The following is an 18,175-nucleotide window of genomic DNA, read 5'->3' on the forward strand; positions in this document are numbered from 1 at the left end:
ACTTTACACAATTGATGTGTGTATGGATTGTGATAAGAGTTGTATGAGTCCCTAATAAAATGATTTTTTAAAAAAGGATGTACAGCCTTGAAACCACTCCCCCCCCCAAAAAAAAGAAAGAAACTGAACCACTGAGGACTTTCTGTCATAGTCCAAGCCTGGAATACTGGTGTTTGAGGAATATGTTTACAATATAGTGTTCATCTTTTATAGGCTGGGACTTTAAAATAGCTTTTTATATATCATCTTAGGTTGGTAATGTGCTTATAGATATGTATGTGCACATGAACATGTATAAAAGGGATTAGAAAGGAATGCATCAAAATATTAATAGTGTTTATCTTTATAATGAGGAACTCTGGTTGGTGTAGTGATTATGCATTGAGCTATGATCCAGGAGGTCAGCAGTTCAAAACCACAAGCTGCTCCACGGGACAAAGATGGGTCTTTCTACTCGTGTAGAGTGACAGTTTCAGAAATTCACAGAAATAGTTCCACCCTGTTTTATAGGGTTGCTATGAGTCAGCATCAACTTGATGACAGAAAGATTTTGTTTGTTTGTTTGTTCTTTGAAACAAAGAAGAGTATGGGGGGGGGGCTTTTTTAAAGTACTTCTCTTCATTTTCTAAGATTTCTACAGTGAATGTGAACTGCTTGTTATATATATCTCTGACTGCTTGAATTGATGTTGACTCTTAGACACCCTGTTTCCAGCCTTTAAGAGCCATTACAGAGGAATACAGCATGGTCACCCATCGTGAGCGCATGAATTCCCGGTGACAGGAGATGCTCCACTTCAACAACCACTTCCTTACCCTCTTGCTGGTCCATCGACCTGTTCTTCCAGCCCTTTAGTGAGTGATCAATCAATAATCAGGACGACCATCTTCTGAAAATGGAATACTCTTGAAGTCATTCAAATCTTGTGTGCATCCAAGTAATGTTTAGTAGCATAGAAAGGTGTGATGTAAAACAACACGTTCTAAAATCAGATGGTTCATATGATCACATATTTGTGAAAATAATGTGGATAGGAAAGAGTATTCACATTAAAAAAGACATGAAGGATGAGTTAACAATATTATCTATGAGTGGTAGAATTCATAGGTAAGTATCTTTTTTTATTTATTTATCTATGCAGTCTAAACATCCTCTGATAAGCGTGCTATATTTTTTATCAGATTTAATTTTTCCTTGAGAGGAAAAATGTTCAAACTTGGTCTTCTGGCTAAGATCAAGTGTAGCAAACTCCCCTTAAGGAAAAGTTTCCACTTAGAATGACTTGTTGAGGAGAAACAAAGATGCCTAGCAGCTCCTGGCAGCCCCTAAAGGGAGCATTGTGGACTCTTTCAAGTGAAGCTTGACTTCCGTCTCCTTTCTGCTCTCAAACCCCATTGTCCTTACACCGCAGGGCTGACCTCCCCGTGACTTAACAGTGTCCTTTATGCTTGCTGGAGTTGACATTAGGCCAACTCCCCTTCTCAGCCTGTGTATCAGATTAGCAGGCCTGTGTTACAATAGGGGACTGTATCCTCAGGTGCAAACTGCTGCCCTGGCAATGACAGAGCTACTGCACGTGAGAGTGGAAGGTCCTATCAACTTCAATTAGGTCAGACAGAATTCTACCCAAAAGCTCTATAATAGTTAGGCAGGAACGTGATTCATTCAAACCCAATATTTTGGAAGTTGCACTAGAGATGTCTTTGTTCTCAGAATGACAGGTATAACAAAGGCCTATAAAATAAATGACAGTAATATGCAAAGCTTTATTTTTCTTTGACTAATAGAAGTGGTCAGATTTCCCCCCATGGGCTGGAGGAATTGAAGCCATGCACATTTCCTTTGCACAGTGCTGCTTTGGGTCTTAAAAGCTTACAAGCGGTGATCCAGGCCACAGCCATTGGTCCCTATTCAATTGGAGCAACAAAAAAAGAAAGAGTGCAGGGAAGTTGCTTAATATGCTTCTTCTATTTTGAGTCTTTGTAACTGGCACCCAGTGAAGGAATGGAGCACATAAATACACTTTAGAGGACTCAGGGATTGAGCAGTTTTGCCATTCCACTGGGTATAGCAGTGACCCATCTCAAAAGGAGAAAGAGAGGAATCCCATTGACCATCAAGGCAGAACAGTTACAGCTGATTCACATGGGATCCTTGCCCAAGGTGGTGGAAACAGCAGAGGTATCAGAGGCCACAGCACCAAGATGATGAGACAGAGCAAAGGAGCCATGCTGGGACCATGAGGCAGATCAGAGGAACAGTGGCAAGACAGTGAGGCAGAGCAGGGGGGCTTCCTGGCTCACAGAGGTAAAGACAAAGGGATCATGTGGCTGAGAAGCTAAGGACCAGGGAGACATGCCTGCCAGCATGGCTAAGAAGAGGTGCTGCAGACAAAAGAACTGTAGTCTTACGATCCGTTATGCTGTTGCCTTCCCTAATAAACCCCTGTAATTGGGAACACGCTGTGAGTTCTGTGTGGTCTTTCAAACAAATTAATGAGGCCAGCCGAGAAGTGGAGCACTATGGGAGGGGTGGTTGGTGTCAGCATAGGGTAAAGAAGCATGGAAGATGGATGTGTGTCTGACCTCTACCTTGTGGCAAACAGCCTTGGCTGGTACGGAGTTGGATTCTCCTTCTTCCTGTTGAAGCCAGAGGAGGTCAGGCCGGGGCCGTGTGCCATTTCGTCAATGAATCAGGAATTAGGAGGAGGATGTGGAACGTGTGACTAATCACTTCCACGAACAACTGCCTCCTTTGCCATAAGCCCAGAAAAGCTGGATGGCGTCTGACTACCATTGTTGAATATGTTGCTAAAAGACGCCATAGAAGACGCCTGAGCAAACGTGGGGAAACGAAAAACAGAATTTAAAATTTTCATGGGCTCTTGACTTTCTGGAACCACAGAGGCTAGATGAACCCCTGAAAATGTTGCCCTGGGAAAATCTTTAGACCCTAAACCAAAACAAGCCCCTGCCGTCTTCAAATGGAACAATAATTCAGCTTAAATTGAGAGGAGAAAGGTTTCCTTGGGCACTCTGCTCTTTATGAGCTGTATGGGATCAGAGCGACAACAGCAACTTGGAGATTGCATAGGACAGTCAGGGGAGGGCTAAGTGAGTTGATGCTAAGATGAGAGGAAAACTCAGAAAAGGAACGTCACCTGGTTGCCGAAGTCAAAGTTGGTCATCATGGCAAGCCGCTGTCCTGTGAAAGCGTTGACTTGGTCTGTGCTTTGCTATGTGTATTCTCAACAACAAATAAGTAGATTTTCAAGGAGAAGGGGAGCTCGTTGGCCTCTAGGGTTATGATGTGAGTCGGGGCAAGATGTTTTCCATTCAGGCATAGTACGCGGCCCAGCTCAGAGAAACTGCTTTGGAGAAAGGCTTTTTCCAGACCTCCAGTCTTACCCTCCCCGAGAGGGAGAGTTCCTTTGAGCAAGACCAGCAGCTGGGAAATCAGGCACCGTGGCAGCACTAAGAGCATTAAGTCACCTGAAATCCACACTGCAGTCAGGCCATCCTCAGAGATGCAATAGACGGGTGTGTGTGTGTGTGTGTGTGTGGTGTGGTGTGTGTGTGTGTGTGTGTAATCCACACTGCAGTCAGGCCATCCTCAGAGATGCAATAGACATGTGTGTGTGTGTGTGTGTGTGTGTGTGGTGTGTGTGTGTGTGTGTGTGTGTGTGTGTGTCAAGAGACAAGCCTGAGAAATGAATATTCTGACTTCATCTGGTCTGACTTTCTGGCCTAGTGACCAAGAGTAGACAAGAGTGGAGTACCTTGATCGTGAAAGAGTGCAGGTAAAAGATACTTATTCTGTTCATGCTAATGCTGGAAGAGAATTACATTTGGGGGTAAACCCCCTCTTGTTCTTTCTTTTCTTTGACAAATCATTAGCCTTGCACTTAGACACTGAAGAGGTAGAACAAGGAAAGCAATGCAGGAAGACCAATCAGAGCATGGCATTCCTCTGGTTGAATGTCTTTGACCAGCCAGCACCACTAAAGTTGGAGCGGAGACGAATGTACAAATGTGCTTTATACAATTGATGTATGTATGGATTGTGATAAGAGTTTTATGAGCCCCCAATAAATGATTAAAAAAAGAAAAAGGAAAGTAAATGTCTAGAAAAGAATGGTGGAATTTATGTATGAGTATGTTGGATACAATTGGTGTATGGTTTGTAACAAGAGTTGTAAGAGCCCCCAATAAAATGATTTAAAAAAAGACTTTAGACGAATGAGATCAGCTCAGCCTTCATTATGTTCAGCTTACAAAGGTGTGTTCTGCACCTTCCTCTGTCGCTCCCCCTGCACTAAATCTTCCTACTGTATCTAGGTTTGTCTGAAGGCACCTGTCTTCATTTTAAATTAAAAGTTTATTTCAGCGGTACCAAGATGAGCAGTGGACGGAAGACTGAGCGTGTGTGATGTCCTTGGGTAGGAAAAGAATTGGGGACTTTTTTTTTTTTTTTGCCTTTTCTCATTTTATTTTATTTATTTATTATCATTTGGGAGGGGCGGGCGCTTACAAATCGTATGACAATCCATCATTCAATTGTATTACACTTGTACATATGTTGCCATACACATTTCCAAAATATTTCCTTTCTGCTTGAGCCCTTGGAGAATTGGGGCCTTTTGAAGAAGTAAAAATCCATTGTGGATGAAGCACAAAGGGAGGGGGACAGGGAGGAAGCCCAGACACAGCTGGCGTCACAGACACGGGCCAGATCACTCACAATCGCTTAGGTCTGGGTAAAAAGGGCAAACATTTGTATTGTATTCTCATTGGTAGTTTTACTCGGGAGATTGAACCCTAAAATATGCAAGGGAAGAATAACGTGAGCATTGCCGTTTCCATTTGGCAGCTCCACCACTGGGCCCTGCCGGAAAGGGGAGCCTGATCCTTCCCCCATAGACATTTGTTCATGGTCTAAGTAGGCGCATGGTCCAAGTGGGTGAACTCAGGAAATTCTTTAAGCAATTAGAAGAAAGAGGAAACCTTCTCCCCTGTCCAAAGAGGCATATGTTGCTATGAACTGCTGGTAGCCATTGTCCAATCAGAAGGGCTGGTGAGAAGATGAGACCAGCCTATGGAGGAAAGCAGAGGTGAGGGATCTGCAGAGAAGGAGTAGTGATCCTGTTCCCATTGTAAACCCCCAAAGAAGCAGCTGACTGGGCAGCTGAGCCAACACATGTCATGTTGGTTGTTACTGCTAGTGGCCATCAAGCCCACTCTGACTCATGGGGCCCATGAGCACAGACGGAGATGGCTCCCTACAGTTTTCACGGTTGCAACTTTTCAGAAGCAGATCCTCTGGCCTGTTTTCAGAAGAGCCAATGGGAGAGTTCGGGGACTAACAAATCCCAGCACTGATAAGTAAATAAAGAAAGAAAGGAAGAGAGAAGGTGGGGACAGGATGGATGGACACCAGGGTCAAATGGTGACCTGAACGTGAGGCTCTTACACATGGCCTATGAAAAAGGGATCTAGCCAGATAACCAAGAAAATTAAACCTCAGTGGGGAAAGTACCATAGTAGAGCTGTGAGACAGTCATGGAATCTGGAACTCGAAAATCCTCTAGAATCAAAGGCAGTGCAGGTTACTACACATCTTCATGTGCCTTCATCCTACACTGCTCCTGCCCTAGCATAGCTCCATGCCTCTCCACTTGGAGGTTTCCCCACTTCCAATAGCTTTCTTACCCTACCCCCCTTTTAGACTCTTTCTGTGTAATGTTCACTTACTTGCAGCGTTGGCTCACTCAAGGCACTCACACTAGCCTACGAGGGGGTACCTCACCCCCCCACACCAAAAAAAAGCTCCACTGGGTGGAGCTATTGTAGCATGCATTTTTCCTGCTAGGAGAGCATGGAGCAGCTCACTCTGAGTGAGTGCACCCAGTGGTGCCGCCTGGGAAGTTTCCCTCTGGTCAACTGCTGTGAGGTTGAACACAGCTTAGAAGGACAGCATGATGGGGAACACTCAAGTGTATGATTCGTTTTCTCATTTCAAAAAAGGTGAAATATCAATTGATGACAAACCTCATTCTGGACATTTGTCAACTTCCTGAAAAGACGAAAATGTTGATGAAATTTGTGCATTTGTGTTTGAAGACTGTCAACGGACCATCAGAGAGATGGGATAGTTATCTGGACTATCTTGGAGCTCGGTTCAGCGAATTTTAACAGAAGATTTGGGAATAAGAAGGGTCACTGGTAAATTTGTTCCTTGGGTTCTGACTGACTAGGAAAAAGAGCGTCGAGTGTGAACATGTTGTGCTTTGAAAGAACAGCTCCAAAGCGACCCTGATTTTATTTCCAAGGTCATTACTGGTGACGAAACATGATGCTATTCTTACAACTCAAAAGAAAACATCAATCCAGCCAGTGGAAGACTCCATCATCGCCTTGCCCCAAAAAAGCTCATCAAGTGAAATCAAAGATCAAGATGACACTCATTTGTTTGTTTTTTTTATGTGAGGGGGGGAATTGCATTTGGAGTTCATTCCACCAGGTCAGACTCCTCATCAAGCTTTCTATTTAGAGATTCTGAAAAGATTGCATAACACTGTGTGACCAAAAAGGCCTGATTTGTGACAGACGAGGAGCTGGTTTTGCCGCCACGACAGTGCACCTGCTCACACAGCCAGTGAGCCAGATTTTGGCAAACAAACAGCATGCTTCTCTTGTCCCAAGCACCTGACTCACCTGACCTCACTCTGTGTGACTCCTTTATGTTACACGGAGAATGAAGAGGGACATGAACGGATAGCAATTTGATGACACAGAAGAGGTGAAGAAAAAAACAAGGGAGGTGCTGTCAGCCATTCAAACAGGTAAGTTTGGAAAATGTTTCAATAATTGAATTACAGATTTAACAAATGTACTAAGTGTAGTGGAGAGTGCTTTGAAGATGATAAGGTTGTTTTTTTTATTATTTTAAGTATAATTTTTTTGTTTTGTTTTGTTTTTATTATTTTAAGTATAATTATTTTAAGTTTTTTCTTAGCACCTTTAGATTGCCTACTGACTGCATGATTATCACCCACATCTCCCCACTCAAGTCCCAGAGTAGGAATCCAACCAGCGCGGCTCTTTCTCCATGGCCGTAGCTCCTGACACTCGACTACTGCACAGACCCATGACATGACTGCGGGTGGGTCAGATGTGTCCAGAGAGGGGTCTCCCTTGGCTTCCCCATCAGCTTTCCTTTAAGGGGTCTGTAGGTGTGGAAGGCACATGACTAACACATCTATCAAGGTGGATTAAAAACAACAACAAACCACTGCCATCAAGTTGATTCTGACTCATAGTGACCCTGGGAGAAGTGGGGAGGCAACCAGCAATAAACCTCCGTCCAAAGGGTTGGCTTTACTGCTATCAGCCAAGTCTTTCCTTTGTAAAGGATTGGAATGTTATTGGTCTCTGGTGTCCTTGAAAAGACTTTCTTTGAAGCAAGAAATAATCATTTATTTCATTGGGAAACAAAATAAAGCATGCAAATGGAAATTTTGAGTTACTCATTTGGAGACTAATTGGGGTAGAAAACCAAGTCTGCAATCGAATGCACATCTGCTGCAAAGCAGAAAGTCTGAGATCCAGCCCAGTGTGGTTTTGTTCCCTTTCCTACCTTCCTCCCCGGGCTTTTAAAGCAGATGAAATGTAACTTTAAACCTAGGAGCACTTTCCTTTGTCTACCAGCACCCAATGGAACAAAAGCATCGAAGCTTCTTAGAGAAAATTTAAGAGAGCTGGGATCGCGCGACCATAGAAGCAGACTTGTGAATCCGGCATCTGTGTGGCATTATTGTCTCTTGTCTGATTTATTTCCTGATAATCTCCTTGCCTTTAAAGAAATAATGCACTATCCCTTGAGCAACACCAGAAACCTTAGCTCCAAGCATCCTTTCAATTAAAATACCGTGTCTACTGTTCCCAGTATTCTTCTTGTTTGTTCTCCCCTCCCAGCTTGTCCTTTCTCAGCAGCCAAAGTAAATTGTCAAGGCTGCCACTTGCTCCCTCGGTCTTGCTACCTAATCACCGTCCTAAGCATCGTGTTTCAGGAGTAGCAAGAGAGAGGTGGGCTACCTTGAGCGGATTCTGATCATTTTCTTGGATCAGAATGAAAACAACCTTATTGGTTACTGGTCAGAAAAACAACCTGATTGGTGATTGTTATCCTCAAGCCCACTGTTCAGGGCACAGCTCTCCCTGTCACCAGCTTGCAGCTGTCAAGAAACCAAATTGTCACCAAAAGATTGGTGGTAAGCTTGCAATCTCAACCCAGGTACCGTGGGGGATCGTGTGGGCTTTATCCCTTCTTCACGGGGTAATGCTGCTTTTGCTGAACTTCACTGGAAAATGAAGGTCTGCCAGACACGAGCATCTCGCTGACAAGGAAATTAGCAATCACAAAGTCTGACCGAACACTTGCTTTTTTATGTTCCTCAGTAGTCGCCAAAGACTTCTGTCATTACAACCAACCCTCAAGATAGACGCGCCACTATTTCCAAGATGACAGCTCGTCATTCATTAGCTGCTTTCTAAATTGCTGCCTTGGGGGGGAGATCATCACAGGTCCCTGGCGGAGAGCTATTAAGCTCCCCATGATCAGGAACATTCATTGAAGTCATTTCCACCTGAAAAGATTTCCACAAATGGGTTAGGCCATTTGTTTTTGATCCTTTTAATCGCTTCTGTTTCAGAAACTTGCATTTCCTTGCTTTGTCCCCAAATGACTAGGGTACCCCTAATTTTGTCTTACATGTAAGTTATTGCGCTGGAGGTGGAGTGTAGGATACAAACATAATGGACAAAGAAGACTTGCTTTTGTCTAATGTATCCTGTGGAGGTACAAACTTATCAAATGGGAGAGAATAAAGCCAATGATAATAATGCCAATGGCATGTTAAAGGAATGATACAGATGGCCCACTCCACGAGTTCAGAAAACATCAGGAACTTTGCATGGCTAGTCCTTGCAATGGGTTGAATTGTGTCCCTCTCTCTCAAAAAAAAAAGTACCTTTGTGCCTAAGTCCCCAGAACCTGTGAATGTGACCTGATTTGGAAATAAGGTTTTTTCAGAAACAACTAAGGATCTTCAGATGAAATCATCCTGGATTCCGTGCATGGGGCCCAAGTCCAATGGCAAGAGAGAGTAGCAAGAAGAGGAGAGGGTCATGTGAAGACTGAGGTAGAGAGTGCAGTGATGCAGACAGATGCCAGAAAATATTTAGAGTCACTAGAAGCTGAGAATCAAGGCAAAATTCTTCCCTAGAGGCTTGGAGGGAGGGAGACCCTACTGATGCCCTGATGGCCTGCATAAAAAAATGCGTTGTTTTAAGTCACCCAGTTTGTGGGAACTTACTGTGGGAGTCATAGGAAGAAAATAGAAACACAGTCCATTTGCCCTGGACACTCTCCACTCTCCCAAACCTTCACGTCGCTGCCTCAAGGTCAATTCCCCAGAGCCTTTGTGGTGGGGGATGCAGGCAGTGTGATGTCAGGCAAGGATTGCTGAGGTTGAATTTCCCAATTTGGGTTAAGACAGCAACTCTAATTTAGGCCTAGGTTGACTTAAAGAAAATAAATCCTTTTTTAAAAAGACTATTTACACCTGCCGCATATTTATTTGCATGACGATTTGTAATGATATCAGTCTTTAGGCTTGGAGCCACTGCGGCTGTTTTTCCAACTGCACCATCTCCAAGACATGGCACAGGTGTCTCTAAAAAGAAAAAAAAGGTGCCTACATGGGGAGGACTGCAGGTGGACAGATAGAGCAGCACCTGCACCCAGAACTACAAAGAAGACATCTTATTCCTGGTCATGAGGTTCCCTAAGTCTCCCCAGAACTACTTAATGAGAAAAATAGCAGATACTCAGAGAGGCACCTGACAGCAGGTCCTAAGTAAAGTGGCTTCTCTTCGCCGCTATTGTCATCATCCTCCTCCTTCTTGTTCCTTTCTCACCTCTCCTCTCATCTTCTGCTCCAATTCTGGGGAAGCTTGAGTGATCTTAGTGAGTTGAGGAAGAGGTATGAGGCCACAGGAACCCTGAAAATATAGTGCTTACTCTTTGAACTGCTAGCCACAAGGTCTGTTGTTCGAAGCCACTAGTTGCTCTCTAAGAGAAAGATGAGGCTCTCCATTCCCATAAACAGTTAAAGCCTCAGAAACCCCAAAGTGGCAGTTCTACTCTGTCCTGCTGGGTTGCTAAGGGTTCTCTACTTGATGGCAGTGGGTTTAGTTTTGTGGTTTGTGATGTTATCATTAAACTAGCACCAGGATCTCTTTTTTACTGCAGGTTTCCATCCTCCAAGGGCTTAGCGTAAGGGGAGAAACTTTGAATTGGATGAGAGGCTGAAGCTTAGACATTAGACTGCTCTGAGATTTAAATACCAGAACACTGGAATGACTCATGAACACCTGAGCATGGCTTGATATAGTTATGGGGTCACCAGAAGTAGAGCAGAATGCTCCCCAAACCTTGCTGCTTAAAGGCAACAATGTAAAAGAATAAAATCGCTTGTACCTTTATCAGTCCAGCTCAAGCAAAAACCTGTTTAGCCAGGTTTGAATCCTGCCATCTGCCATCTGCCATGGGACTCATGGTTGGGCTCAGAGGGGACCCTCATAGCCACATCCTGTGCCAGTAGCATAGCCCCCCGACCTCAGCAGCCACAACCATTATCTGCCTTTCTTCTTCAGGGCTACGCCATTTTCCTCAGTCACTGAAAATTCAGTAAGGCCTTCTTGCCGGCCCCTTACGGCAGACATAACTAAATTTTAAAGTCCTTCAAAGTGATCTGATCTAGTTACATTTGCCCAGCTGCATCAGGACAGCCATGTTTCAGATCTGTTTTGAGTGGCTAGTCTTCTCTCCCCTGCATATTTTACAAGCCCCTTTCAAGGAGTACCCACTTCACGCCTCCATTAAAGGGTACCTTGTTACACTGGCTATTGATTTGGGCAAGAGCAAACACTGTTATTTTTGCATGAGAGATAATAGATTGTGTAGAGAGGACTAGAAAGCTTATGGAAAGAAGAAATTGCTAAGGTTGAGTGAGGCAGACAGCCTCTAGAGCAGTGGTGCACAGCCTTCCGAATGCCGCGACCCTTTAATACAGTTCCTCATGTTGTGGTGACCCCCAACCATAACATTATTTTCGTTGCTACTTCATAACTGTCATTTTACTACTGTTAAGAATCATAATGTAAATATCTGACATGCAGGATGTATTTTCATTGTTACAAATTTAGCATAACCACAGCTGAATGTAAAAAGACCGATCAGTATGCAGATTAAGTTCCCATGGTACAGATTTGTTTTTTTACAGTAGTTGATGATTTTACAATACATGATTTTAAATTTCCCAGGAATTTTTTTTACCGCCAATACTGTTGTTTTACCTCCGATACTGCTGCTTTCAACACAGTAGCTGCTTTTAACAGAGTACCTGATTTCAACACAGCAGCTGCTTTCTACACAGTAGCTGTTCTCTACACCTGTGTGACTGGTCCACATAAATACATTATGGTGCCAACGCTGACATTTACACTGGTGTTTGTATGGGGTTTATGTGATGGGGTTGGTGCGATGATGTCATCACACCTGGGTACTAGTATGTGGGCATATCTGCATGTGGGTGGACCCACCTGGAAATGGTAGAGGAGCAGTGTCTCAGTGACCCCTGTGAAAGGGTTGTTCAGCCCCAAAAGGGGTCTGACCCACAGGTTGAGAACCGCTGCTCTAAAGGCTGGAACACAATTTCAGCTGTGTGTTTCTCCTGCCTTTTCTGAGCATGCTTAAATAGCAGGGCTCGTTACAATTTCTCTGCTGCATACAAGATCTGTGTGAAAACAATAATGGAGTGCAACTTCATTACAGCTTTCCAAGGTTCATTAAATAAAAATAGCTCTAAATGAAGTTACATTAGGAAGCGCTCACTTTAAAGATCAACTGCTAATGAGCACCTTTTTTATGGCCAGCCCATGAAAAGCAGAGCTTATCACCTACTCCCAATTGTTTTCAAGGGCTGATGGGGAAAGGTTACCTTTCCCCCTGAGACTCTGGGTGGCCTCCCATAGGCCCGCCTGTCGATGGTACATTGAATTTACTGAGGCAGCTCAGTTGGTTGAGAAAAGCACCAGCCAGTAACCAAATCAGGTACCACTAATTAGCTTGCGCACCTGGAGACTCCGTGTGCGCCAGAGTAACTGCTTCGCAGGGCTTCCGGCGGCTGCTTTTGCACAAGTAGATCTCTGTATCTTTCCTCTGAGGTGCCTCTGTGGAGACGCCAACCTCCAGCCATTGTGCTAGGAGTTGAGTGTGTTAACTGAGAAAAGTAGGAAATCATTTTCCCCTCCTGTCATCCAGTGATACCTTGCCAAACACCGTGTTTCCTCTTGTTCAGATTCGGCTTCCGTCACTTTTGATTTTCAAAATGATCTCACTTTAGTGTCTAGGCATCAGCCCTGTTCCCGCCCTGCCTGCCCCATCCCCACCCCCTCCTAAAAGCAGCTTGACTTTAGAGCCAGGACGCTAGGCTAGGAAGGAGCAGGTAAGTGAGGGTCACCACTAGAATTCCCATCAATGAGCAGGACCACCGATCCCAGGTCTTCCTAGAAGGCAGGAAAGACGAGGATCAGCCAGCCAGCTCTCGTTGGTCTACCCAGAGCCTGCCTTCGAGTGGCCCTCTCAGGTGCTATCCATGGGGTCCTCGTGTTTCAGCAAGACGGGTGGTGGCATCTCTCCCAGTTCTCTAGTCCTGTTAGCTCTTAAACTTCCATTTGGTATACGATGCAAACACCACACTTATCTCATGCCCTACTGTTGTTGGGTGCAGTCAAGTCGGTTTTTGACTGAACTGTTCCATATGATTTCCTCGACTGTAATCTTTACGGGAACAGATCACTGGCTGGGCTTAAACCATCAGCCTCCCAGTGAGCAGCCAAGCACTTAGCTATTGCACCACTAAGGTTCCTTATCCCACTCCCTGCACTGTCCCAAATATAACAACTTGTGGTGGAGGATGGAGCATGGTGGGGCTCTCATACTCCACCTCACACCTCCTCTTCCAATGTCAGGGCAAGAAAAGGAAGAGAGAGAGACAGATCTCCCTTCCTGATCCAGCAAGGTTGCACTTCTTGAGTACATGTAATCGGTTTGCTAGGTTACAGTCTATGGATGCCCTATTGGCTGGGAGATATTCCTGCCTGCCCGCCTGCCCGCCTGCCCGCCTGCCTGCCCTGGGAATGACTCTCCCCATCAGCAGCCCTAGGCCTTGGCAGCCATTTGTGAGAGCCCCCTCCCCTCCTCTGAGCCGCTGTGAGATTCATCTTCTGTACCTTGAAGCAAGGGAGCAGTGCCCTCATCAAGCCAAATACACATCCCCAATCTCTTTTATTCCTGTTATGGTAACCCAGAAAGAGCCCTGCTAGCACTGCGGTTAACTACAAAGTCAAACCCACCTGCTACTGGTTGGGAGAGAGATGAAGCTGTTTACTTCCATAAAGATCCATGGTCTCTGAAACCCTATGCAGGGTCATTATGAGTTGGAATTGACTCAATGTTGACAGTGAGGTTTGGGGTTTTGTTTTGGGGTTTTTTCTTTTATGATAACACAATAGCAAGCCCACTGTTTAGGCTGAGATTCAACTAGGTGATAATCAATGGTGGGTTTCAGCCTATTTGCATTGGCTTGGCTGAATCAATAGCTAATTTTTGTTGAGTTCAGCAAACCAATTGTTAAAATGGCACTTGTAATCAGGGTTCTCCCTAAGGTGGGTGTTGGGCAGCTGCCCCATGTGGCGATCACAAATTTACATTCCTCATTTATTATAAAGTTCATCTGTGTAGCAGTGTATTCTAAGCAGCCATAGTAGTGTTCATTTCATCTATTTGTATAAAAAATTAAATGGAACTATGCTTATAATATGTATTAATTCACTTCATAAAACACATTCTGCTTTTGATGAAATACTACATTTTATTCCCTTGAATTGTTACTACAGTAACAGACACAGAACATGGAGAGGAAACGTACCAAACAGCTCTCATTCGTTTCAGCCGCGTGCTATCCCTCAAAGCCCCACGAGACATTGAGAGTGAATTAGGCACTTGCTGAAAGTGTTCAACAAGCTAAAAATAGTGTTAGTTCAGCAGAAAGGGGTTTTCAAAGATGAACATAATATATTCAGTGAAGAGAAGTCGCCTGTTTCTAATGTAGCAAGCACGATGACTATTGTGTGACCGGCCTGCCTTTAAAGGAATGGAATCCTGCTCCCACAGTGAACAGACCATTCAGGGTACATCACACAGCTGATGATGCTCAGACAAAGAGAAGACTATGCTAGTAAGGACACCAATCAAGAAGCAAAAGGGACATATCGTAAGTAACAATTCTACTGTTTTGCCAAGTATTATTTAAAAGATTTCATTAATACTTTAAAACTTTAATAGTCTAGTTTTGTGTACCTCTTTTATTGTTCTTATGTAAGTATTAACTGTATGAAATAATAAACTACCTCTTGGCATACCTTTTTTTCTTATACTCAAAACGGTCACTAGGGCAGCAAATTGGTTGTTGGATTATGTGAATCCCACCACCGGTGATAGCATACAAGTATCTTTTCATCCTCCCAAATACTAACAAGTGGTGCTGCTCAGCCCCGTCTTCCTTCGCTGCAAGGAGGGAAATCACTTCCCTTCCCTCTTGACCCAAGGAGGTCTTAAGAAGAAAAAGCAGTATCCCGTCAGATACTCTGTCTATCACTTCCCAAGGCCAGACTCCTCTCTCTCCCATTTTTCTCCTTATATTAAATGAGAGAGAGAAAGTGGGGGTGTAGAAGAGATAAAGTTCAGCCAATTCCTTGAACTAGAATTTTTCAGTAAGCTCTACAAAGAAATGGCTGCTGGCAATATTGGCAGTTTTCTGGATTTTAACTATTGCTGTATATATGTAAACTCATTGCCGTCAAGTTGATGCCGACTCTTAGTGACCTTATAGAGCAGGGTTCCGTGTGTTTCCAAGACTGTAACTCTTTGGGGAGTAGAAAGTGCTGTCTTCCTCCAGTGGGGCAGCTGGTGGTTTCAAACTGCTGCCCTTGCGGTTAACAACACAGCACATCACCAGTATGCCCCAAGGGCTCCTGAATGCTGTATATAGACCTTTTAATTTTAACTCTGAAATTCTGGGACAACAGAAAAATTCTTATAAGAGACTGTGATATATGATTGATGGGCAGATGGATTATAGACAAGTTCTCAAGAATTCCAGAAACTCATTGAAAATGTTAAAATATTATGCTCTGATATCCTTCTTGTCCTTGGCCAAGAAATTAGGTGGTAGGGAAAGATGTAGTCCGTGAGGCCTTAGGGTGCAGGAAAAAAAGTAAGATACACATATAATTCCTTCATTTTAACTGATTGTACAAAAAATATCAATGTTCATAAGACTTTAACAATCGCATTCCCAAATTCCAAAACTCACTTCCATGCAGATTCCTACATTAGTAGGGAGAAAGTATTAACTTGAAATAGAAGGAAATAAACATGTACATGAAAACAACGTGGCAGTCCCTCAACACATTAAACATAGAATTTCCACGTGACTCATCAATTCTACTCTTATGTATGTAGAGTATATTCCAAAGACTCGGGATATATCAGAAACTCAAGCAAACACATGGATACAATGGCCATTGCAATGTTATTCACAGTCACCCCGGTATGAAAACAACCCAAATGGAAACAGTTCTTTTCTGTTATCTGCATGGGTTGAAAGTTCAAATCCACCAGTGGTGTCTGTTGTTAAAAGTTGACAGTCTTGAAAGCTCCATTGTGCAGTTCTGTCATAGAGGGCCATTATAAGCCAGACTTTACTCTAGGGAGGGGACTTTGGTATTTGACCAGGAGTGATATATTTTGAGTGTTTCCTCATTTTTCTGATGATAAAGCATTTATCACATGCTTGTGATAGTTAGGTTTATTGTGCCAACCTGGCCAATAGGACCATGTGCGATTAATCAGGTCATAGTTTGATGGGAGGTCAAAGAGATAAATGGCTCTGCAAGGCCTGTCCCCATTCTCTTGCTCTCTGGTGATTGAAGAATGCTGGAAGGTGCTGGCGCATGCTGCCTCAACTGTGAGCTACACTACCTGTAGGCCAAGCCTACCCATGCATCATTGCTAGAACTTGAGACTCCTTTGAGACATGCTTCACCATGCTGCTGGTGCATACACTGCTTGAGCTTGAGGATCCTGTCACCTTGCATTGCTTGCATTCACTATCCCATCTGGGCTTGCTTCACTAAGCTCATGAGCTACTGACTGGTGGTGATCCACCCTGTTGCTTGCTTCCTGAGGGCAGATTGTGCTTGCCTTGGTTGAGGGAGGACTCTTCACCTGCTTCCTTGACGTTGGAGCCAGCAGCCCTCAGGAGTTGAAGAATTTCAAGTATATTCACTGTTCTGTGGAAGTGAGTTGAACTGAACCCTTTGTACTGCTGTGTGGAGTAATTAGCTGTTATATTCCTCCTCGATGTACAAATATATATATATATATATCTCATAAGTGTCCTGTTTTTGGTTATATATCATAAGTGTCCTGTTTTTGGTTCTGTAAAGAACCCTGCCTAACACAATGCTCTATAGCTAAGAGCTCACGACACACGGAATTCAGGTCAGATAAATCCCTCAGAGACAGAAATGAGAGTAGCAACACCAGGAGGGTAGGGGGAAGGTGGGGGGAGGAAGGGAGGAAGGGGCAACCAATTGCAATGATTGATGCAAAATTCCCACACACACACACCCCTGCAGGGGTAGGAACAACAGAAATGTGGATGAAGGTAGACAGCAGTCGATGTAAGATATGAAAACAATAGTAATTTATAATGTATTAAGGGGTCACAAGGGTGGGAGGGTAGGAGAGGGAGGGGAAAAAGAGGAGCTGATACCGAGGGCTCAAATAGAAGGTCAATGTTTAGAAAATGATGATGGCAACATATGTACAAATATGCTCGATACAATTGATGTATGGAACATTATGAGAGCTGAAAGATCCCCCCAACAAAATAATTTTTTAAAAATTAAAAAGGTGGTACATATTCATTGTAAAGAAAAGGAAGTATATTAGATGCAGAAAAGTATACATCATCTACATCCCAGTCTGAGAGATGCATACTTTTAGTACTTGATATACCTATATGCCCATAGAGAGGTTTATAAAAATAAAATCTTGCAATAATTACAGTATAATAACCTCTTTCCTGTAATAGGATATTGTGCAATTTAATCCATATCAATTGCTTTAGCTGTACATAATAATTTTTTTCCTAAGCCGAGGCCAGAAAAATGCAGTAGGAAAAAGGTCACCTCTTTTTCAATTTACAAGCATTTATTGAGTACCTGCCATATGTCAGGTACAATGGTAGGCTGTTTGCCCTAGTGACCCAACTAAGATTTGGAAGTTGTCTTCAACTCGATCAATCAAAATAGTAATCTTTCCATCTGTTTCAAAGGTACTGCTTTCTCACTTTTACTAGTAATGACGTACAATCAGGATTCAAGCCATGCGTTGTGATACAATCTGTGATTTTGTTTGGTCAATTGGTATTCCTCGTCTGGCTGTGCAGCTTATGAAGATTCTGCCGACAGCTGGGAAGTTAGGAAGAACTTCTCAGTGCTTTTACTTCAGAGCAGCCAAGCACATTCATGATGACTTGGTTCATTAGCTATCTGAATGCAAGGTTTGCTTAGTAAGTGATAAGGTTGGCTGGCAACAGTGTAGATAGGGAATGTTTTTTCTAAAGCCGAGAACCAAAGAACCTTCAGCTCAACAAAAATGTTATGCTCACAGGAAAAATTCCAAACTTCTCTGAGCATCACCTAAGGTTGTTTAACTTCAGATTGATTTCCTTCCATACAAAGATGTGTTGACTCAGGCTAGGACTGATGTGAGTGAGCTTCAGAATGCAGAAAAAGAAAGAGGAAAATCTAAACCACTAAGTTCTTGTTTCACAAAGGGAGTCAATAAATGAGTATGAAATAAATGAAGCTCATAAATACCTGTTTTATGTATGCTTGTGCTTCTATGTTAGTCTGGGTACTTTAAAAAAAACAAACCTACAGAAACTCTGAGAGAGCTTTATATAAAGCTTAAGTGTGCA

General features: G+C 43.4%; 1 protein-coding gene across 1 annotated transcript in view; it reads right to left on the reverse strand.

Moving 5' to 3' along the window:
• Positions 1–2,725: 2,725 nt before the first annotated feature.
• The window catches only part of CWF19L2 (CWF19 like cell cycle control factor 2), a 133,822-nt gene continuing 118,372 nt past the window's right edge, over positions 2,726–18,175 (reverse strand). The window contains exon 17 of the mRNA XM_013006234.2: positions 2,726–2,833. Coding sequence (XP_012861688.1) covers positions 2,726–2,833 — 108 coding nt within the window. The remainder of the gene's footprint in view (positions 2,834–18,175) is intronic.

This window comes from Echinops telfairi, unplaced genomic scaffold (assembly GCF_000313985.2).
Source record: "Echinops telfairi isolate 266 unplaced genomic scaffold, ASM31398v2 ScPeMD7_7421;HRSCAF=8459, whole genome shotgun sequence".
In the NCBI taxonomy this organism is placed as follows: domain Eukaryota; kingdom Metazoa; phylum Chordata; class Mammalia; order Afrosoricida; family Tenrecidae; genus Echinops; species Echinops telfairi.